This window comes from Heterocephalus glaber, unplaced genomic scaffold, assembly GCF_053883595.1.
Source record: "Heterocephalus glaber isolate CG9 unplaced genomic scaffold, H.glaber_assembly_v1.0 deba00001429, whole genome shotgun sequence".
Taxonomy (NCBI): Eukaryota; Metazoa; Chordata; class Mammalia; order Rodentia; family Bathyergidae; genus Heterocephalus; species Heterocephalus glaber.
In genome coordinates, this window is record NW_028258294.1 from 34,433,289 (window position 1) to 34,457,009 (window position 23,721).

Genomic DNA, 23,721 nt, shown 5'->3' on the forward strand with positions numbered 1-23,721 from the left:
ATGTGATATCTTGATGATAGCCATAGCCATTCCTTTTTTTCTTTTCTGGTATTGGAAATCAAACTCAGAACCTTGTGTTTGGGAGGCAGGTGTGGCGCCACTGATCTACATCCCTGGCCCTAGATAGCCTTTCTTTGTGGAGTAAAGTGGAATCTCAGTGTCTTTGTTCTTGTGCCTTTTTTGGGGGGGGGGGCGGTGGTTGCGGAGATAGACCGATATGTGCTTCAGTCTGGCCTTGAATTCGATGTGTAGTCTAGGCTGACCTTGAACTCTTGGCAATCCTCCTGCTTCAGCCTCCCTAGTGCTGGTATTACAGACATGAGCCACCATGCCTGGCTTCAGTGTTGTTTTAATTTGCATTTCTCTACTAGCCAGAGATGTTGAACATTTTTCATGTATTTATTGGCCATTTGTACTTACTCTGAGAAGTGTCTGTTCCTTTCAGTTGCCTTTTTTCTTTTTCTCTTCTCTTCCTCTTCTCTTCTCTTCTCCTCCTCTTCCTCTTCCTCCTTCTCTTCTCTTCTCTCCTCTCCTCTCCCTCTCCTCTCCCTCTCCCCTCCCTCTCCCCTCCCTCTCCCTCTCCTCTCCTCTCCCTCTCCCCTCCCTCTCCCCTCCCTCTCCCCTCCCTCTCCCCTCCCTCTCCCTCCCCCTCCCTCTCCCCTCCCCTCCCTCTCCCTCCCTCTCCCTCCCCTCTCCCTCTCCCCTCCCTCTCCCCTCCCTCTCCCCCTCCCCTCCCTCTCCCCTCCCTCTCCCCCTCCCTCTCCCCTCCCTCTCCCCTCCCTCTCCCCTCCCTCTCCCCTCCCTCTCCCTCCCCTCCCTCTCCCCTCCCTCTCCCCTCCCTCTCCCTCTCCCCTCTCCCCTCCCTCTCCCCTCCCTCTCCCCTCCCTCTCCCCTCCCTCTCCCCTCCCTCTCCCCTCCCTCTCCCCTCTCCTCTCCTCTCCCTCTCCTCTCCTCTCCCTCTCCCCTCCCTCTCCTCTCCCTCTCCCCTTCCTCTCCCCTCCCTCTCCCTCTCCTCTCCCTCTCCTCTCCCTCTCCTCTCCCTCTCCTCTCCCTCTCCCTCTCCCTCTCCCTCTCCTCTCCCTCTTCCCTCCCTCTCCTCTCCCTCTCCTCTCCCTCTCCTCTCCCTCTCCTCTCCCTCTCCCTCTCCTCTCCCTCTTCCCTCCCTCTCCTCTCCCTCTCCTCTCCCTCTCCTCTCCCTCTCCTCTCCCTCTCCTCTCCCTCTCCCCTCCCTCTCCTCTCCCTCTCCTCTCCTCTAGTCTCACCAGGGATCAAACTCAGGTCCTTGTGCTTGCGCAGTAGGCAGTGGAACCACTGAGCTAAATCCCCGGCACTTTTTTCTTTTTTTCTTTTTTTGTTTTTTTTACTAACAGGGATCGAACTTGGGTCCTTCCACTTGTGAGGCAGGCGGTGGAACCACTGAGCCAAATCCCTGGCCCCTTTTTTTCTTTTTTTAATTTTTAATTTATTTTATCAGTACATTTTAGGTATATAATATAATGACATTCATCATTGGAAATTTGCACCTTTACATAATCTCTCTTTGTTCTTATTTTTTCCCCATTCCCCTGCCCTGCCTTCAACCCCGCCATCCCTCCCTATCTACAAAAGGCTTTGTTTCCATTTTTTCATTTTCTCATATTAATTCCATTCCCTTCTTTCCTTTCCCCTACCCCTCCCACTTCCCCTTCCCCTTTGCCCCTTTTCTTCCTATTTCATATTATCTAATATACGTTTTAGTCCTCATTTAACACTTTCAGTTTCTCACACTAGAGAAACTATTTGGTATTTACACATGTGGCTCCTGTTTATTTCACTTAAGACTATTATCTCAGTGTGCATCCAATTAGCTATAAATGTCTCTAATTTCTCATTTTTTATGTCTGAGTAGTACTCCATTTTATTTTATTTATTTTTAAAAATTCTTTTATTGGTACATTTTAGGTATACAATACATTTACATTTATCATTTGGTGCTTGTACCTGTACATGATGTGTCTTAGTTCCTTTTTTTTTTTTTTGTACCGGGGATTGAACTCGGGTCCTTGCACTTATGTAGCAGGCAAAACCACTGAGCTAAATCCCTGGCCCTTGGTTCTTATTTTTTCCCCATTACCTGTGTGCCCTTCACCCCCTCCACCCTTCCTTATTTACAAAGATTTCATTTCCATTTTTTTTCTTTTCTCATAATTTTTACTTTCCCTTCTTTTCTTTCCTCTTCCCCTCCCACCACCCCTACACTTTTGGACCTTTTCCTATTTCAAATTATCAATTATTCATAGTACTCCATTTTATTAAAAAAACCCACATTTTCTTTACCAGTCTCCAGTTGATGGGCAATTGGGCTGCTTCCAAGTTTTAGCTATTACACACTGTGCTCCTGTGAACATGGGTGCACATATATCACTGTGGTATGATTCTTTTAATTCTTTGGGGAAGATCCCCAGCCGTGGAATAGCGGGGTCAAATGGGACTTCCAGTCCTAGTTCTTTGACGTATCTCCATACTGATTTCCACAGTGGTTGCACGAGTCTACACTCCCACCAGCAGTGGAGCAGGGTTCCTCTTTCCCCCACAGCCCCACCGGCATTTGTTATTGGTTGATTTCATGATAGCAGCCATTCTTTCTGGAGTGAGGTGGAATCTCAGTGTTGTTTTCATTTGCATCTCTCGAATGACCAGTGATGTTGAACATTTTTTCATGTTTATTTGCTATTTCTACTTCTTTGTGTGAGAAATGTCTGTTCATTTCAGATGCCCATTTTTGGATTGGGTCTTTAAATTTGGGAGGTTGGGGCCGGGGATTTAGCTCAATGGTTTTGCCGCCTGCTGCGCAAGTGCAAGGACCCAAGTTCGATCGCCGGTTCCAAAAAAAAAAAAAAAAATTGGGGAGGCCTAAAAAAAAAATTGGGGAGGTCTAATTTTTTTAAGTTCTTTATAGATTTTAGATAGCAGACCTTTGTCTGAGGAACAGCAGATGAAAGTTTTTTTCCCACATTGTGGGTTGTCTCTTCACACTGTTGGTGGTTTCTCTTGCTGTGCAGCAGCTTTTTTTTTTTCTGTACTGGGGATTGAACTTGGGACCTTGTGCTTGCAAGGCAGGTGGTGGCACCACTGAGCCAAATCCCCAGCCCAAGAAGCTTTTTTTTTTGCTGTTTTTATCACAGTAGCTTTGTAGTATAGTTTCAAGTTGGGGGTTGTGATACCCCCTGCCATGTCTCTGTTGCCTAGAATTGCTTTTGCTTTCTCTTCTTGTTCCAAATGAATTTTTGGGTTGTTTTCTCAAGGTCTGTGAAGTATGCTGCTGGGATTTTAATGAATCTATATAGCAATTTTGGAAGTATGGCCATTTTCACTATGTTGATTCTTCCTACCCAAGAACAAGAGATGTCTTCCCATTTTCTGATATTGTGTTCAATCTCTCTTTTCAGAGTGCTATAGTTTTCAGAGATGAGGTCTTTGCTTTCTTTTGTTAGGTTGATTCCTAGTTGTTTCAGTTTTTTTGTTTGTTTGTTTGGTACCGGGGATCGAACTTGGGACCTTGCATTTGCTAGGCAGGCGCCAGAACCACTGAGCTAAATCCTCAGCCCTAGTTTCTCATTCTTAATGGCTGAGTAGTACTCCATTTTATTAAAAAAACACATCTTTATCCAGTTTCCAGTTGATGGATCTGCCCATTTTTTGATTGGGTGTTTGCTATCACCATTTTCTAAGCTTAGAAAATTTGTATAAACCCAAAAAGAAAAACCATACCTATTACCAGTCACTTCCTGTTTCCCTGTCCCAGTCCCTGGCAGCCACTACTGTAATCTCTTTCTTTCTTACGGATTTTGTCTAGTGTCCACCCCCACCCTCCCCAACCCCCCTCAGTGCTGGGGATCAAACCCTGGACCTACCACATACTGGATAAGCACTCTACCATTGAGCTACATCTCCAGCCGTTTGATTCTTGTTTCTTAGCATAATGGGTTTTGTTTGTTTTGATTTGGAAGGGTTTTCTTTTCTTTTTTGGGGGGATACTGGGGATCAAACTTGGGTCCTTGAGCTTGTGCAGTAGGTGGCGAAACCACTGAGCTAAATCCGCCCCCCCCCCTTTTTGAGCTAGGGTCTCACCCTTGAGGGGTCAGGGTTTCACCACGAGCTAGGATCTCACCCTTGAATTCACTGTGTACCCCAGGCTGGCCTCAAACTCAGTGATCCATCTGCCTCAGCCTCCCGAGTGCCACCACACCCAGCTCATGTAATGTTTTGTGTGGCACAACTCTTTTCTGAGGAATAACTCTGGAGCAGAAATCTACCGCATATTTGGACATACATGACATGAACCCTAGTAAACTAGCATAGAGGTTTACCTGCTTGTCATTGAGAGCTGAAGCAGCTACCACTTTTTAATGTTTTTTTGTTTTTATCAGACATGTAGTTGGTGGAAACATGAACCTCCTATGATAAAAACTAATGTGAAAACAATTTTCTTTTTTGTTTTGTTTTGTTACATTTTTCTTTTTCTCTTTAGAGAGACAGGGTCTTGCTATATAGTTTACACCAGCCTTGAACTATAATGGCCCAGGCAGGCCTCAAACTTGTGGTTCTCCTGCCTCAGTCCCAGAATTACAGGCATGTGCCACTGTGCCTGGCTTTAACAAATATCTGAAGTACATTTAGTTTTCATCTTCTAAACAAAATTCAAGTTGGGATAATTTTAGGTCAGCTTCTGAGGGATTAAGGTATTATTATTTGTATATCAAAAAATTTTTTTTTGTATATCAAAAATTATAGGTGACTTTGACCTTATTTAAAGAAGTCTTTATTTCACACTGTTAATGTCTAAGACATGAACTGAAGGATTTCTTTTGAGAAATATGGATACTAACTTTTGCAGTTTTTTAATTCTTTTTTTTTGGTACCGGAAATCGAACTTCCACTTTCGAGGCAGGCGGCAGAACCACTGAGCTAAATCCCCAGTCCATGCAGTTTTTATTCTTTTTCTAGAATCCTTTCATGTCTTCAGTATATCTTCTTGCCTTATATCTAGGTGATGGTAAAAACTTCCAAGTAGTTAGCAGTGGTGAAAGATACATTTCTTAAGTTTGAAACTATGTGTTTATTTAAAATTATAAGTGTGGGGCCTGGGATTTAGCTCAGTGGCATCGTGCCTGCCTTGCAAGTGCAAGGTCCTGAGTTTGAGCCCCGGTACCAACAAAAAAGAAAAAAATTATAAGTGTAGGAAAAAAGTGACTGAACTATTTAATGATATACAATATAGAAGTAACTTTAAGGCCACGAACAGTGGCAAGCGCCTATAATTCCACGACTCAGGGAGGCTGAGGTAGGTTCAGCATAGAGTTGACAGAATGAGAAAACAGAAGCAGAATTATATTATTCCTTTAAGTCTACTCCTTTCTTTTTTTGTTTTTTTTTGGGGGGGGAGTTATTTGTTTGTTTGTTTGTTTGTTTTGAGATAGGGTCTCGCTATGCAGTTCAGGCTGGCCTTGAACTCAGTATGTAGCCCAGGCTGGCCTCAAACTCATGGTGATCCTCCTGACTCAGCCTCCTGAGTGCTGGGATTACAAGTGTATGCCACCAGGCCCAGCTAAATCTACTTTTTTCTAAACTCGGATTGTTCCTGTGTTCATTTGAAAAACAAACAAACAACAAAATAAAAATCTGTTCAATAAGGAGAAAGTATTTATGCATGGTATAGGTCAAACACTTTTCAGTATGAATTTTTTTTTTCTTTTGGTACCAGGGATCGAACTCAGGACCTTGTACTTGTGTGGCGGGCACCAGAACCACTGAGCTAAATCCCTGGCTGAACTGTTTTTATTTTTTTTGGTACCGGGGATCGTATGAACTGTTCTTATTAGTACTCCTTGCTCCTTGGAAATAAGCATGATAGTCATCATCTCCCATATATCTCAGTTGCTTATTCTTTTTTTTTTTTTTTTTTTTTTTGTACCGGGTATCAGACTCGGGACCTTGCACTTGCGAGGCAGGCACCGGAACCACTGAGCTAAATCCCCGGCCCATCAGTTGCCTATTTTTGATGGATAAGGGCATTATATTTCCCTATAAGTCATATAAAACTATTAACATTTATAAGAAAAAAAATTTATAAGAATATTTATTCATATTGACATTTTTTTCCTTCAGATTTCTCACCTGTAGGGAATAGGTTTCTGTAAAGTTGAAAAGCCTGATCAGTGGGATTTTGATATTTCAGAGATTATATTGTAACTGTGCAGCTTCCCAAACATACAGGTTTTGGGTTTTTTTTGGTACTTATGAACTCTTGGATTCCTTCACTGAAGAGATAATGTTAATATTACATACTTTTCTTTTTTTCCAATCAGCAAACCTTTATTTATTTATTAGTACATGTTTTCAGTACATAATGACATTCACCATGGGGATGTACTTAATTTTCTTACTCCTCTGGTCCTGACATTTGAGGTATCCTGTCTTCTTCTTTTTTTTTTTTTTTTGGTACAGGGGATCAAACTCAGCCCCTTGCACTTGCGCAGCAGGCGGCGAAACCACTGGGCTAAATCCCCAGCCCAATCCTGTCTTCTTTTGATGCTTACTTTGTTGTGTTTAATGAAATTGTCTTGGTCTTTGCCCTGTGTCAAACCTTTGTGAAACATTGGGTCATTTAGGTTTTTATTTTACCAGATTGGTTGAATATCTGGGAATAAGGTAGTGTGGGAAGGGAAGGTTAATCAAAGAGCAGAAATTTTAGATTCACTAGATGGGTTCCATAGTCTAGATAAAAATGAAAAGAAAGGTTAAAGTTTCTTACATACCTTTAATCTGCCCGATCAACTTGTTTTGCTGTAGAAATCTCTGTACTTTATAGAAAAAAATTAGGCTAGCCCTTATGGCTGTGCCAAAGCAGAGAACAACCCACTCCTGAGTCACAGCATACCCTTTTTTAATGAATGTATAGACTTGGAAAAAAAAAATCAATTTTTTTACTAAGTTTTTCTGTAGGTAAGTTATTGAGAAATAGGAAAAAAATGACTTCAATTTCCACTATTTTAGTTTTGTCTTATGAATTACATACTGTAATTAAAGAAGCAACAAAGTAGAGTTTGAAAGCATTCTCCTAGTAGTCATGTCACTAGATACCTGAATATGTCAGTGTGTGGAAGATCTCCTGAGATGTTGAGAAAAACAGCTGTGAAGAAGTAATTGATTAATACTTATTTTTATGTGTGTTCCTGGCAGGTGCTGTTGGCAGCCGCAGTCTGCACGAAAGCAGGAAAGGCTATTGTTTCTCGACAGTTTGTGGAAATGACCCGAACCCGGATTGAGGGCTTATTAGCAGCTTTCCCAAAGCTCATGAACACTGGAAAACAACATACATTTGTTGAAACAGAGAGTGTAAGATATGTCTACCAGCCTATGGAGAAACTGTACATGGTACTGATCACTACCAAAAACAGCAACATTTTAGAAGATTTGGAGACCTTAAGGCTTTTCTCAAGAGTGGTAAGTGTCTTTCTGTAATGGGTTCTACTTTTTAATTGTTTTACATGTTTTTGTGTGTGAAGCTAGTTTTTCCTTCAAAGCAGCTGACGCTTGTCACTTTTTAGGCTCTGTACTCCCCATCCCAGTGGCTTATTGCTGCAGCTTTTTATTAATTCAGCAGCCATGAATGGGGTACCCTCCTAAAGTATCCTGAAAGAGAATACAGGAATTTCTTTTTCATGTCCCTTTTCTTTTTTTCCTTTTTTTTGGTACTGGGGATCAAACTCACGACCTTGCACTTGCAAGGGAGGTGTGGTGCCACTGAGCTAAATCCCCGGGCCTCATATCCTATTTCTTTAGTTACTCTAATTTGCCTTTGTGGTTCTAAAACTTGTTTGGTCATATTTTTTAGACAAAACTTAAAGATACAGACCCAAAAACACAAAGATTTTATACCAAAGTCTGGCTTAAAATATAACTAGGCCAGGGTGGTGGTGCACCCCTGTAATCCCAGCACTTGAGAAGCTGAGCCAGGAGGATAGCCAGAAGACCAGCCTTGGCTACATAGTGAGTTCAAGACCAGCCTGAACTACATAGCGAGACCCTGCCTGAAAAAAAGAAAAAGAGACAGACTAGAAGGAGCTAAAAGAAGGGAATTTTGTTTTACTGAAAAGAAACATAGCTGCTAATAAATTCTAAAACTTCTTTTCCATTGCTGTCTGTGGATAGATTCCTGAATATTGCCGAGCCTTAGAAGAAAATGAAATATCTGAGCACTGTTTTGATTTGATATTTGCTTTTGATGAAATTGTTGCCTTGGGATATCGGGAGAATGTTAACCTGGCACAGATCAGAACCTTCACAGAAATGGATTCTCATGAGGAGAAAGTGTTCAGAGCAGTCAGAGAGGTAAATGGGGTCTTCTCTGAGACTGGGTCTTTCTCTTGGCCTGTGATAATCTGATTTTCCTGTTTTTTAGTTGCTAATGTAGATTGTACTCAAAGCTACATCCATGTATATGTCTTTCTGTAGACTCAAGAACGTGAAGCTAAGGCTGAGATGCGGCGTAAAGCAAAAGAATTACAACAGGCCCGAAGAGATGCAGAGAGACAGGGCAAAAAAGCACCAGGATTTGGGGGATTTGGTAGCTCTGCAGTTTCTGGAGGCAGCACAGCTCCCATGATCACAGAAACCATCATTGAAACTGAGAAACCAAAAGTGGCACCTGCACCAGCCAGGTATAATTCAGTGTTTTACCAGCAACCCTAGGCTACCAGAGGAAGACTATATGTGTACGTCTTTGGAGTGATATCTGACTTCTAGGCAAGCTGTAAATAATGAGTAACTTGATAAAGTCAGATATGACGATAAATTTGGCTGTTTAAAATATGGGGTGGTGATACATGCCAGTAATCCCAGCACTTGGAAGGCTAAGGTAGGAGGATCACAAATTTGAGTCCTGCCTGGGCAATTTAGTGAGACCCTGTCTCAAAATAAAAAGACCTGGAGCCAGGCATGGTTATACACACCTATGACTCGGGAAGCCGATGCAGGAGGACTGCTGCAAGTTCAAGGCCAGCCTAAACTATATAGCATAACCCTGTCTCAATATACCAAAAAATAAAAATAAAAAGTTGGGAAAGCTGGATGTGGTAGTGCACACCTGTAATCCCAGCATGCTGGGAGGCTGAGGTAGCAGGATTGCAAGTTCCTGCCTAGCCTAGGCAATTTAGTGACTTAGTGAAATCCTATCTCAAAATAAAAAATAAAAAAGGACCGGAGATGTAGCTTAGTACAAAGGCCCTGGTTCAATCCCCAGTACTGCCAAAAAGAAAAAGGAAAGTTGAGGATGGGGCAGTTGTGGTGATGCTTATGTATAATCACAGCACTTGGGAAGCTGAGGCAGGAGGATCAGTAGTCCTTCCTGGGCAGCTTAGGGAGATCCTGTCTCAAAGGGGAGGGGGTACGTATCTGAATGTGCTGTTTTCCTTTTGGATAAAGAGAGTTCTTTTACAAATTATGCCATGACCTCACTTTCCTATGAGAATTGCCTCATTTGGGAAAGGGAGGGAATATTTAACTGTTTATGGAGTATGGACTTTAAAATCTTAATGTTCAGGGAGAATCTTTTAACTGCCTGAAATTATATACAAAATTTTGTTTGTTCACAGTTAACATTTATCTGGATGGAAGGTACAGGGTTTTCATATCATGTGTGACCATGAAAGTACACCTTTGATCTTTGGGTTCTTTTCTTTTTTTTGGTACAGGGGAACGAACTTGGGACCTTGAGCTTTCGAGGCAGGCGCCAGAACCACTGAGCTAAATCCCCGGCTCTAATCTTTGGGTTCTTTAAGCTTACATATTAATAATGAGAGATTCTTATTAGGCCATCAGTAGTCTAGTTGTCCACCAATACTAAAAAGTGGGTTTTTCCCTTGTCATCTTCACATTCCTCTGAAAGATTAGCTTCAGGGAAAGGTTTGATTTTGTTTAGTTGTGTTTTTTGATACTGGGATCAAACTCCGGGACCTTTCGCTTGAGAGGCAGGCATGGTGCCACTGAGCTAAATCCCCGGCAGGGAAAAGTTTTTTGAAATGGCGTCAATAGTAAATGTTTGAGGCATTTTGTTTTATTATGATTTTTTGTTTTGTTTTGTATTCCTCCACCTAGGCCTTCAGGCCCCAGCAAAGCTTTGAAACTTGGAGCCAAAGGAAAGGAAGTAGATAACTTTGTGGACAAATTGAAATCTGAAGGTGAAACTATCATGTCCTCTAATGTGGGCAAACGTACCTCTGAGACAACCAAAGTTCATGCTCTACCTATTAATATGGAGAGGTAAGTAGTAACTTTTTTGGTAGGGACAGACCATATAATTTTTAAAATATTTTCTTTCAGTTCCATAAATTCTTTTTGTAGTGGTGTTTGTTTTGTGCTGGGCATCAAACTCAGGGCCTTGTGCAAGCCAAGCACATGGTCTACCACTGAGCCATAGTCCCAGCTCCATTTTTTGTGCCTTTTAATCTTCCCTGATTTAAGAGGTTTATTCAGAGCATGTTCTAGTTATTAACATATATATGGTCTTTTTTCTTCTTCTCCTTTAGCTGTAATTGGGTGCTCTGAGTCATCTATTTATGAAGTTTAGAACTTGCCTTATATTAGCTGAATTAAACAAAAATAACTACATAACTTGTCTGCATTTCTAGCATGTAGCTTATCATTGGGGGGGCACGGACTTGTCTGCATTTCTAGCATGTAGCTTATCTCACTGGGGAGGGCATGGAAATGACTTTTTTTTTTAAGCTTATCTCTTAAAATGACTTGGGTTAGAGGACTAGAGCTTGATAGCACCACACTAAATTTTGTCTTTTCTGGTGCCTTTTTAAAATTAAACTATAATTTTTCTAATTAAACTAAACTTTAAACCAAAATTTGTAAATATCTTTAATAGCAAGTTAACATTTTTCCTTTGAAGTGTTTGGGCCCAGTGTCTTGTATCTCAGGGCTGAGGTGGTGGTTGGTGACATTTTTGAGTGGTAATCAAGTTTATGTATTCGTGACTCAGATTTCCTGTCTTGAAGCCCAGACCTTCTTCTCTGGCTGATGGTTGAGGCAAGTGAAAGATGAGTCTGGGATGATACCTCTATTGGGTGTGGATAAAAGGATAGTATTTACTCTGTGTGTGTGTGTGTGTGTGTGTGTGTGTGTGTGTGTTTACTCTTTTTTTTTTTTCCTTTTTGGTACTGGGGATCCAACTCAGGATGTTGCACTTGCGAGGCAGGTGGTGGAGCCACTGAGCTAAATCCCAGCCCTAAATACAATTTTTTTGTTTGTTTGTTACTGTGGATTGAACTCGGGACCTTGTGCTGGTGAGGCAGGCGCTGGAACCACTGAGCTAAATCCCAGGCCCCTTTTGTGTTTACTCTTTATGTGTCCTGTTCTGTATGAAGTACACAGTTACATATGGATAAATACTTTGACTCAGCTGAAGTTCCTGTGCTATTCCTAGTGGTTGTTTTTAGTAAAATAGAAGCTTCACATTTTTAAACATTTTAAAGACCATTATATTTTAGAGCTTGAGACTCTTCTACATGAGATATCTCTCGAACATAGAGAAAACGTCAATGAGAATAAAATAGGACCGTGCATTGTCTTAAGGCAGTCCTTTGTGGGCCGGGGATTTAGCTCAGTGGTTCTGCCGCCTGCCTCGGAAGTGCAAGGTCCCGAGTTCGATCCCCAGTGCTGCAAAAAAACCCAGCAACAACCAAAAAGACAGTCCTTTGTGGTCTTAAGTCTGATTTGTTTGCTTCTGTGGAGACTTGTTAGATCAGAGAATGAATAAAGTGAGAGACCAAATATTCTTTGTAGTTTCTGTGGCCCACTCAGATTACAGAATATGGGTATATACTTAATTGCTCACAGCAGTGGCACTTTTTTTGCATTTTTCCTTGTTATATATTCCTGTAGTATAAAATTAAAAGGATCAACATGCATTACTATAAAAAGTCTTCCACCTACCATGCAAGGTTTTAGTTGTCAATTTTAAGTAGTTTTTGTGTGTGTATCCTTTTGAGGGGATAGTCTACAATGTATAGGTGAATAAGAACATAGGTATGTATCTTTCTTTAATTCTTTTTTTTTTTTTTGGCAGTACTGGGGATTGAACCCTGAGATATTAAAATTTTTCTTATACAAAGCAGCAGCATACTAGATACATTCTCTAATTCCTGGTTTTTTGGGGGTTTTTTGGTACTGGGGATCCCTTGCGCTTGCGGGGCAGGCGGCAGAACCACTGAGCTAAATCCCCGGCCCTAATTCCTGTTTTGTTTTGTTTTTTTTAGTTTAATTTAAAAAATTTATTAGTACATATTTATACTACATAATGATTACATTCATTCATCATGGGGAGTTGGTACCTATATGTAACACATTTTAATTCTTTTTATTCCCCTTCCCCACCCCTCTCTCCTCATCACTACATCTCTTCCTTTTTGTTAAATTTAGAGATAATTTTCCTATTTGAGGGCTAACGAGTAGCTCAGTATAGAGTGCTTGCTTATCATGTACAAGGCCCTAGGTTCAATTCCTAGTACCACACAAAAGAAGAGCAGGAAGAGAAAGTCCTCATTTGAAGTTATAGAGACATGACATCTGTCTAAATGTAATACCTTGACTAGATGTTGTAGTCCATACCTATAATCCTAGCACCCTGGGGGGCTGAGGCAGGATGATCATAAATTTGAACCTAGCCTGCACAGCTTAGCAACTTAGTGAGACCCTATCTCAGAATAAGAAAAGAACTGGGATATAGTTTAGGGGGAAGACCCTGGGTTCAATCCCCAGTACCACAGAAAGAAAAATTAAAAAGGAATACCTTACTCTAAATTGGATCCTGTACTACTATAAGACTTTATTAGGTCTACTGACAAAATTGCCAAATGGTTGGTAGTTTGGATAAAAGTATTAATGTAAATTTATAAAGTTTATAGTGGTTATGTAATAGAATATCCCTATGTATATTCTTTGTGTCATTTTTATTTTTTTAATTTGATATTTTCAAATAGTTAAAATTTTCTCACATCTGTCTAGTATTCGTGCGGCTATACCTTTATCCTTATACATATCAGCAGCTCCCCAGATGGACAGTTAAACTTGCTATTACAAATAGTTCTTCAGTAAATAACTTGGTACATTGTTTTCACAGGTGAGAATTGAGGATGAATTCTAGAGAATGGCTCCATCAGAGAATATAATGCTTTAAATTTGATATATAGCACCAGCACCTTTAAAAAAAGTTATTGGTAGCGAACCACCATTATACCCTAGGAAAAGGGAATTCTGATTTCTACCTTCTAAATAAATGTTTTGCTTTTTTATAGTGTGCATATGAAGATTGAAGAAAAGATCACTCTAACCTGTGGACGAGATGGAGGACTACAGAATATGGAGTTGCATGGCATGATCATGCTTAGGATCTCAGATGACAAATTTGGCCGAATTCGTCTTCATGTGGAAAATGAAGATAAGAAAGGAGTGCAGCTACAAGTGTGTATTTAGACTTTTGTTTACCTTGTACACTCTCTGTGTGTGTGTGGGTACAGCAAATTGAACCCAGGACCCCACACATGCAAGACAAGTGCTCTTATCACTGAGCTGCACCCCTGCCACCAAGCAAAGTCTCTCTCGACTAGAGTTCCTCAGATGAATGACAGAACATAGTTACATAGCTAGTGACATTCTAGTAAATCTAGATGCATAGGAAAGAAGTTAATTTTTTACATATGGTGGTTAATGAGAATGATTGGCAGCAGTTGTTTTAAATTTATTTTTTATTTTTTACAATACTGGGGAGTGAACCCCGGACCTTTGCTCTGAGCTACATCCCTAGCTCTTTTTGCTTTTTATGTTGTGACAGGGTCTCATTCAATTGCTAAGCTGCCCTGGGTGGCCTCAAATTTGTGATCATCCTGCCTCAACCTCCAAGAATGCTGGGATATAGGTGTGAAGACACATGCCTGTTATCCTAGCTAGTAGGGAGGCTTAGTCAAGAGGATTATAAGTTCAAGCACAGCCTGGGCAACTTAGTAAGACCCAGTCTTAAAAAAGTAAAAAAGTTGGGAATCTAGTTCAGTGATAGAGTACCTCCAGCTTTGATCCCGATTATTGCAAAAACAAACACAAAAACAAAAATCTAAACCGAATATGGTGACACATGCCTGTAACCCCAGCACTTGGGAGGTGGAGGCGGGAGGATTCCCATGAGTTCAAGGCCAGCCTGAACTGCATAGTCAGACTCTGTCTCAAAAAAAAAAAAAAAATTAAGATTTGGGAGCTAGGGTTATAGCTTAGTGGTAAAGCTCTTGCCTAACCTGTGAAAGGCCCTGGATTTGATCTCATCACCATTAAAAAATAAACACAAGGGCCGGGGATTTAGCTCAGTGGTTCTGTCACTTGCCTTGCAAGCTCAAGGACCTGAGTTTGATCTCTGGTACCAAAAATAAAAAAAAATTAACACACCTCCCCAGGGTTTTATAATAAGAACATATTAAATTTAGTTATTCCATCCCTTTATAAACTACTAATGCTTATATTATTAGCTAGATGGTAGTATCTAGTGGTATATTTGAAAAGCTCATAAAATCCTTACAAAATAAATATGAATATGTGTGTTCCAACTGTTACACGTTTTGTTTTTTTTTTGGTACCGGGCATTGAACTCAGGACTTTGCGCTTGCAAGCCAGGGAACAGAACCACTGAGCTAAATCCCTGGCCCGTGTTACATGTATTTGAGCCATTTTTGTCATTGATACAGTTTTTCTTGTCTCTTTTTTTTTGTTTTTGTTTTTGGTACCGGTGATCAAACTTGGGTCCTTGCACTTGCAAGGCAGGCGCTGGAACCATTGAGCTAAACCCCTGGCCGCCTTGTCTCGTTGTATTTAGATGGTTGATCTTACTGTCTGTTGTCACAGGTACAAAGCCTTTTCAGGGAAGAATGTTTCTGCCTACTTTTCCCATAATCAGTACTGACTCATACTGACTCTGCTTTTGGTAGTGTTTATATCATTTAACAATAGCTTGCTGGCTGTTACAATATACGTAGACTGTATACAAAAGTGACTTTTTTCTTTTTCCTCATAATAGAAATTTTCTTTTTGGCAGTATTACTGGAGGCTGAACCCAGAGCCTTGTATATGCTGTGCAAGTGTTCTACCACTGAGTTATATCCCAGTGGTTTTGTTTTTTTTTTTTTGGTACCAGGGATGGAACTCGGGTCCTTGTGCTTGCGCAGCAGGCGGCAAAACCACTGAGCTGAATCCCCGGCCTATTCCAGCTGTTTTTAATTTTGAGGCAGGGTCTCACAAAGTTATTCAGGCTGGCCTTGAATTTGTGTCTTCCTATCTCAGCTTCCAGAATAACTGGATTCCCAGGTATGGTAGCATATGTCCATAATTCCAGCACTATCGCTTCTCGGCCTTTTGGCTAAGATCAAGTGCATTAGTCCATCACTTAGGAGGCTGAGGGAGGAAGTCCATGAGTTTAAGGCCAGCCTGGGATATATAGCAAGACTCTTAAGACTCTTACTACAAAAACCAAAATGTTCTACAACTTTTTTTTTTGGTATCAGAGACTGAACCTTGTGCTTTTGAGGTAGGCACCAGAACCACTGAGCTAAATCCCTGGCCCTAAAAAACCAAAATGTTAAAAAAGAAGAAGATACTGCTCTAAGTTGGCCTGAGTATGAACAACCTAGGCAAAATTGCAGCTAGACTTTACACAAAGCTTTCATCTTTCTTGCCTATTTATATAAGGGCAGCAGTGCTATGTGATCTTTGGAAAGGTCTTGGCTATTGGTTGAGACAGTATCTTGCTCTGTAGTTCAGGCTGGCCTCAAACTCTTGGTGATCCTCCTGCCTTAGCCTTCTGAGTGCTAGGATTACAGGTCTGTGCTATCATGCCTACCCAAAATTTTTTTTTTTTTTTTGGTGCTGGGGATCGAACTCAGGACCTTGAGCCTGCAAGGCAGGTGCCAGGACCACTGAGCTAAATCCCCAGCCCCCTAGCTAAATTTTTAATTACTGCATTTTATGTCTTTGAAGAAGGAAAATCTTTCTTCAAAAATTAAAAATAATTGCCGGGGATTTAGATCAGTGGTTCTCATGCCTGCCTTGCAAGTGCAAGGTCCCAAGTTCGATCCCTAGTACCAAAGAATAACCAGAAAAACAAACAACAACAAAATTAAAAATAATTGAGGGTTGGTCTGAGGATTTAGCTCAGTGGTTCTGCTGTCTGCCTCACAACCGCAAGGTCCTGAGTTCAATCCCTGGTACCAAAGAAAAAGAAAAAAAAAGAAAAATAATTGGGGGTTTACTTGTAAGAGTACTTGCCTAACATTTGTCAGGCCCTGAGTTTAATCTCCAATACTGAGAAAAAGAAGAGGATTTATTAGGTACCCTATTTTAGATGTTTATCCCATAGGCTGTGGAAGCCCAAAGGGGGTTTATTTCCTGTGTTACCATTTCTGAATCTCCTTTTTCCTTCCCTTCTCATTCCAGACCCATCCAAATGTGGATAAAAAACTTTTCACTTCAGAGTCCCTAATTGGCTTGAAGAATCCAGAAAAGTCATTTCCAGTCAACAGTGATGTAGGGGTGCTGAAGTGGAGACTACAAACCACAGAGGAATCTTTTATTCCAGTGACAAGTAAGTGCCTCTGGCCATTTCCACTGGTCTACACTGAGAACTAGAAATGGCCCTGACTTGTATGCTTTTATCTTCATTGGTGTAGCAAAATTCTTTTTGACAAAGTGACCTTTCTAGTGGATTTGGAGCTGGATATGGTGGAATGAGGCTGTAATCCCAGCACTCTGGGAAGCAGTGGCAGGAGGATCGCAAGTTCAAGCCCAGCCTGGGCAGTCTCATGAGACTCTGTCTCAAAATAAATGATAAAACAAAGACTGAGAGGGGCTGGGGATTTAGCTCAGTGGTTTCGCCGCCTGCTGCACAAGTGCAAGGACCCAAGTTCGATCCCAGTACCAAAAACAAACAAAAAGAAAGACTGATTATGTAGCTCACTGTGAAAGCCTTGCATTCAGTCCCTACTACTAAAAAAGAAAAAAAAAAGACTTGGTGCTATTGCTATATTTTGTGTATATTTTTTTTCTAGGCACATGGAATACTTTATTGGACAAACTACCATGTGCTCTTAAGCCTTACATATTTTAGTGGAGTGAGAATATAAATAGAAGTCACAACCAGGAAATTGAATGACATACTGACAATGGATAAGTACTATACAAACAACTATCTGAATATGTATCCATACCCATTACGCAGTCCCAGTGGCCAAGGAGGAAGATTCTGGTGTGGAGGGAACATTGTGGGATGGCAGTTTCTCATGAGTTTTCTGATGACAATAGTGTGTGGATGACTGGCAGAAGTTTCTGTGGCAAAGGATACATTTATAGGGCTTCTCTCCTGTGTGAATTCTCTCATGAGCCTGCAGGTTTGTTTGATGTGTAAAGGACTTTCCACATCTGCTGCATGTCTGCTCTTTCTTGTGAATCATCTGATGCACATGTAAATCTGATGTTTGGAAGAACTCTTTGTTACATTCAGCACAAACAAATGGCCTCTCATTGCTATGTCTTCTTTGGTGGGCTAATAAATGGGAGAGATACATGAAGGTCTTGGGACACTCCTCACATTTGTATGATTTTTGGGCTCCGTGGAATTTTTCTTGGTGTCCCTCACCAGTGGAGTTACCATCATTACTATGGTTGGTAGACACAGGTTCAGGGACTGGTCTGACCTAGAGAAAAATCCTGTTCTCACATTCGTAGGGACATCTTGGTAAGAAGATGCCTTCGGGGACCCTTCCTGAAACCTGCAGGTGCCTAACTTTGCTCTTCTGGAGTTATGTGTGTTCTCCCAAGAAATACCTCCCTTTTCAGGCCTAGGACAGTTCTCTTCTGGGATAAGTAGGGAAACTATTTCTTTTTCTGGATTAGTAATAATGTCCTTTGCTTGAGTAATTTCCCAGGAATTGGTGGAGCCATCTTTTTTTTTTTTTTTCTTTTTTTTGGTACCTGGGATCAAACTCGGGACCTTGTGCTTGGGACACAGGCTGCAGCACCACTGAGCTAAATCCCTGGCCCCCGGTGCAACCATCTTTATATTCACTTCGTGTGAAAACAAGTCACTCAGTGAAGTTGTACCCAAAAAGGGGTTCATCTAGAACACCTCGGTGATGTGCAGATTCACAAATGTCACCTTGTCTTGTTTCCAGAACAGCATTTGGGAAGCCTGAAAGCATGTCCCCATAGTCTCTCTTGTTAAGGTTTCTGCTGACAGCTGCTTTTTGAGATGAACAATGGCTTCTCTCAAGGACATAACCTCAGAAAAGAGAGCTTCCTGTCCTTGCATGCAGACATGGACTACCCTACCACAGGTGGCTTCATAAAATCATCCGTCAGGTCTTCCATTAATTTCTCCAGGTTTCTACCACTTGCTTCCCATTTCTTTTTCAACATAGACTTGTCCCTGCAGTATCCACTAAGCATAAACTACTCCATGGATAACTGAGAAATAATCTTGTCCTTGCTATGCTTTTCTGGCTGCAACAATGAAAAAAGTTGTAGAGTCTTTGTAGTTCCTTCCTTGAATATGAGTTATCACCATATTGAAATGAGTTGATCTCAGTGCTTGAGAACTCAGAGATCTTTCTCTTTGGGACACCAGAACTTTGTTGATTTAAAGTCTAGATTTTTTGATTCAATGTTGTCTGTGGAGGGTTCGCAAGAAAATGATTTTCTGAGATCTAAAGCCATTCTTTGTGAATGTTCTCAGACTCAAGTTTGATGATTCAGTCTCTGCTGCCTTGTATCTCTAGGGAATCTACTTCAACAGTTATTGGATAATTAAAGACTCTGTCTCTAGAAATCAAATGCTGTAATCCTGGGCTCTACACCAAGCAGAGGAATGGCTGGCTTTCTGCTTTCTGTTAACCTGCTCCATTTTGTATATTTCAGTCATTTGCTTTTTAAATTTTTTTTGTTTGTGATAGGTTCTCATCCTGTAGTTCAGGCTGGCCTTGAACTCAAGGGGATCCTCTTGCCTCAGCCTCTGCCGTACTGGGATTACAGGCATGCCACCACTCCCAGCTAAATGTTTTAAATATAATTTGTAGTAAGATGTTTTAGGCCTACAGTTATCAGTTAGCTTGCATTTGGCATTGTAACTTTTTCCACTCTTGATCCCAGCTGAGAAGTGAATCGATTCTTTTTCTAATGTTCTAATATGACTGCTTTGCTTTCCTCCTCAGTTAATTGCTGGCCCTCAGAAAGTGGAAATGGCTGTGATGTCAACATAGAATATGAGCTACAGGAAGATAATTTAGAGCTGAATGACGTGGTTATCACCATCCCACTCCCGTAAGTGGTATCCCCCCACATCATCATGTTCCCTATGTTGGCCTATAGAATTGGTCTTTGGAACTCATTTTGGAGGAAGCACCTTATTGTGTATCCATTCTAAGATAGTTGCTTCTTAAAAGAAGTTATTTGCTTCTTACCAAGAAACTTTAACGCTGTTAGGTGTGTTGGTGCACGTCTATAATCCCAGCACTTGGGAGGCTGAGGCAGGAGGATCTCTGCAAGTTCGAGGCCAGGGTGTGCTCCATAGTGAGTTCAAGGCCAGTCTATACTACAAAGTGAGACCCTGTCTCAAAAAACCAAAACAAACAAAAACCAAAAAACCCATAAGGCTATCTACTGAATAATTCCATTTCTATGACTTTCTGGAAAAGGTACTACTCCTTTGTTTGGTTTTTTTTTTTTTTGGTACTGGGGATCGAACTCAGGTCCTTGCACTTGCGCAGCAGCGAAACCACTGAGGTAAATCCCTGGCCCAAGGTATTAGTTCTGAAACCAAACTCTGGAGATAGAGAAGCAGATACTTCACTACAAAGGGGTGAAAGGGAACTTGGGAGATGATAGAAATTCATGGGCTGTAGTGGTGCTTACAAGACTTCATGTATTTGTCAGAAAACACTGAGCTGAATATACACTCTCAAAGGGGTAGATTTTATTAACTTTCAACCCAAACTAAACAAAAAGGTTCTAGTTGTGGAGATAATTTTCAGATATTCATAGAATCCTGGCTTATTCATGTAGTAATGAAGATTTCCAGAAGGAGGAGCTACTTTTCAAACTTCCTATTTTGTTTTTGCAACTTTCAAAGAAATTGAGTCTACCAGATTGAATTTTTCATTTTCACTTGCTTTCTAAACTAATTAAAAATGATGCTGAGTGTGATGGCACATGCCTTTAATCTCAGCACTTGGGAGGCTGAGGGAGAAGAATCACTGCAACTTTGAGGCCCGCCTGGACTGCATAGATCCTGTCTCAAAAAAAAAAACAAAAACACCTGGGCCGGGGATTTAGCTCAGTGGTTCTGCCGCCTGCCTTGCAAGCGCAAGGTCCCAAGTTTGATCCCCGGAAACAAAAAAAAAAAAGAGAGTGTGTTCAGTGGAGCTTTTGATTCTTGCCAAAAGTAAGTACCTATGTTATTTTGAGTAATTTTCTAACAGCTTTGTTAAGGTATAATTGACTTAGAATAAACTACTACATGTATTTAAATTGTGCAGTGTGCTAAGTTTTGCCATGTATGCACCTGTGAAACCATCAGCACAACAGAAATGTCTGTCATCCTGCCAAATTTATTTTCAGTAATTTTTGCTGTGCACTTAAATGACCTATTCTGTACCATCATGTGGAAATACTCTGTCGCTTAAGTTTGTTTCTTGTGGGTTGTATATTGTTATTACTTCACCAGTGAATCACAACTCCTCTCCTCCCTGAGCTCTGCCATGATTATTATATAGAGAGTTTATTACCAAATATTACCAAATGTATTACCAAATACATTTGAATATTACCAAATGTATTACTTACTGTTATATTACTCAGATATTACAGGGGAAATGATACTAACTTCATTTGTAATTTTGTTCTCTTTTTGATAACTCAGGGCTTTGCATTGTCAAGTCTGTTTTAGATATTATATCTTCGTGTGTGTGCATGCACCTGTGTGTGTGTGTGTGTGTGTGTGTGTGTCTGTGTGTCTGTGTGTGTGTGGTGCTGGGGATAGAACCTAGGGTCTTATACATGGTAGGCAAGTGCTCTGTCAACTTCCTTATATCCATTTTTTTTAATATTAATTTTTTATTTACTTTTTTTTGGTACTGGGGATTAAACTCAGGTCCTTACACCTGCCAGGCAGGTGTGGTGCCACTGAGCTAAATCCTCAGCCCCTATCCATTTTTTAAAATACTGTGTGCTTTATTACCAGTATCGCCTTGAATTAGGGTAACCATCTTGTTCTTCACAGATCAGGTACTTTTTCAGAACAGTAGATGGTTGCCTTGAACCATTGTAGGACTTGAGCACAGGTGGGGTTTTGTTTGTCAAGATTTATTTTACTGGACTATTTTTAGGATGCCACAGTTTTTAGGCTTCTCTGCCAATCCTGTAATTGTGGTTTCCTATGTCTTGATTCAGTTTTGCACTGGCCTTCTAAAGAGGCCCTTAGACAACATTTCACCCCACATTAAGAACTGATTAAATTAGAAGAGGTCACAGTTACAATTGAACCAGGGTCACAAACTAGGAACTTAAAAGAACCAAGACCATAAAATGGATAGTGAAGAGTTAATAGTTTTATGCTGCCCCTAAAGTTTTCTTTGTCTCCCTTATTTATTCTGTCCTAATACAAGCATTGAGTGTCACCTGTGAATTAAAAGACAGCAAATTTAGAATGTGTAGGAGTAGGTGAGTGCCTTTCAGCCATGTGGGGGGGTGCAAAGTACATCTTAACTAGCCCTGATTTTTTTGCATACTAAAGACAGCTATGTTTCTCCTTCTCCCATCATATTTAATTTTGTCCAAATGTGATTATGCTTTTATCAAACAAAAATCCAGTTAGTGGATTATAAATAAACCAGCTGGGCTGGGGATTTAGCTCAGTGGTTCCGGCGCCTGCCCCGCAAGCGCAAGGTCCCTAGTTCGATCCCTGGTACCCCCCCCCCCCCCCAATAAACCAACCAACCAACCAACCAGCTGACATCCTCAGCTTCGGTTAGTGAAGATTCTAAACTCTTTCAAAAACAAGTCCTTTTGGGCCTGGGATTTAGCTCAATGGCACTGCGCCTGCCTCAAAAGCGCAAGATCCTGAGTTTGATCCCTGGTACCAAAAACAAAACAAAACAAAACAATTCCTTTCAGAGGTCTAAATTCATCTCCGTTTTTCGTGTTTAAAATGTATCCCCATTGTTATCAGCCTTCTTTATTCTCAGTTGTTACCTGGAGAGTTGCATTGTGTCGAAATTCCTTCTTGTCACCTACTAGTTTGGGATGTTCCCCCCGACACACACACACACACTGGGGATAGAACTCAGGACCTTGCGATTTCAAGGTAGGTTCGGTGCCACTGAGCTAAATCCCCGGCCCTGGTGTGGGAGTTTTGAAACATATTCCACTTCAGACATTTGCAGTCTCAGTCTCCTGCTAGCTCCCAGGTATAGTCCATATAACTTCAAGCAGCCTCTAGCCCTATCTGCCAAGTACAGTACCTGTTGTTGTATATACCGCATCTACAAAGACCATTGAGTGAGATAAGGTACTAGAACTTCATTTGATCCTTGATGATATTAAAGAATCTAATTTTCTCTGGGACTGCATAAAAATGGTAGTCCTAGAAAATTTGAAGCCAAATGTGAGTAGCATAATTAAATTTGAGGTTAGTTTTCCTTGGTGGTGGAGTTCTTTGAGCTCTGGACAACTAACCTGACTGGATGTTTTTCATGACAGATCGGGTGTCGGTGCTCCTGTGATTGGTGAGATCGATGGGGAGTATCGACATGACAGTCGACGAAATACCTTGGAGTGGTGCCTGCCAGTGATTGATGCCAAAAATAAGAGTGGCAGCCTGGAGTTTAGTATCGCTGGGCAGCCCAATGACTTCTTCCCTGTTCAAGTTTCCTTCATCTCCAAAAAGAATTACTGTAACATACAGGTACTCTGTTCAGTAGACTGCATATATGAGGAAAGCAAAGGACCAGTGCCTGACAGGGAGCATAGCTTCCTATCAGAGAAAAAATTAGAAAATCTTATGTCCTTTGCAGATTCCATATCTAACTCATGATTTTGGTCAAATTCTTCACCTGTTGCACCTTAAATTTCCTCCTTAGATCTGATAAAGTTTGAAAAAAAAAATTGAGGGGCCAAGGATTTAACTCAGTGGTGCCACCATCTGCCTCGCAAGCGCAAGGTCCTGAGTTTGATCCCTGGTACCCAAAACAAAAGAAAAAAAATTGAGGCTGGGTATGGTGGTGCATGCCCATAATCCCAGTACTTGGGAGGTTGAGGCAGGAGGATTGCCACAAGTTAAAGGCCAGCCTGGGCTACTATAGTGAGTTCAAGGACATAGCAAGACTCTGGATATATAGCGAGACCCTGTCTCCAAAAAAAATCACTTTTTGGGTTGGCTAAGATCAAGTGTGGGGAAAAAAATTGAACATGAATGCATGTAAAGGTATTTGTGGACTATATATATTATTTTAATTAATTTTGATTACTGAGGGTTGAAACCAGGGTCTTGTGCATTATAGGCAAGTACTCTAATCTACATTCCCAGCCCTTTTTATTTTATTTTTGAGCTAGATTTTTCACTAAATTGCCCAGGCTGGCCTTGAACTGACA

The 23,721-nt window shown here is 40.9% G+C and overlaps 1 protein-coding gene across 2 annotated transcripts in view; it reads left to right on the plus strand.

Annotated features, from left to right (window-relative positions):
* The window catches only part of Arcn1 (archain 1 coat protein complex I subunit delta), a 34,889-nt gene that overhangs the window by 7,700 nt on the left and 3,468 nt on the right, over positions 1–23,721 (plus strand). For both annotated transcript variants that reach the window (XM_004856716.3, XM_021237733.2), the window contains 8 exons: positions 7,222–7,485; positions 8,194–8,373; positions 8,497–8,702; positions 10,138–10,302; positions 13,344–13,509; positions 16,519–16,666; positions 19,287–19,395; positions 22,831–23,035. In XM_004856716.3, coding sequence (XP_004856773.2) covers positions 7,222–7,485; positions 8,194–8,373; positions 8,497–8,702; positions 10,138–10,302; positions 13,344–13,509; positions 16,519–16,666; positions 19,287–19,395; positions 22,831–23,035 — 1,443 coding nt within the window. The remainder of the gene's footprint in view (positions 1–7,221; positions 7,486–8,193; positions 8,374–8,496; positions 8,703–10,137; positions 10,303–13,343; positions 13,510–16,518; positions 16,667–19,286; positions 19,396–22,830; positions 23,036–23,721) is intronic.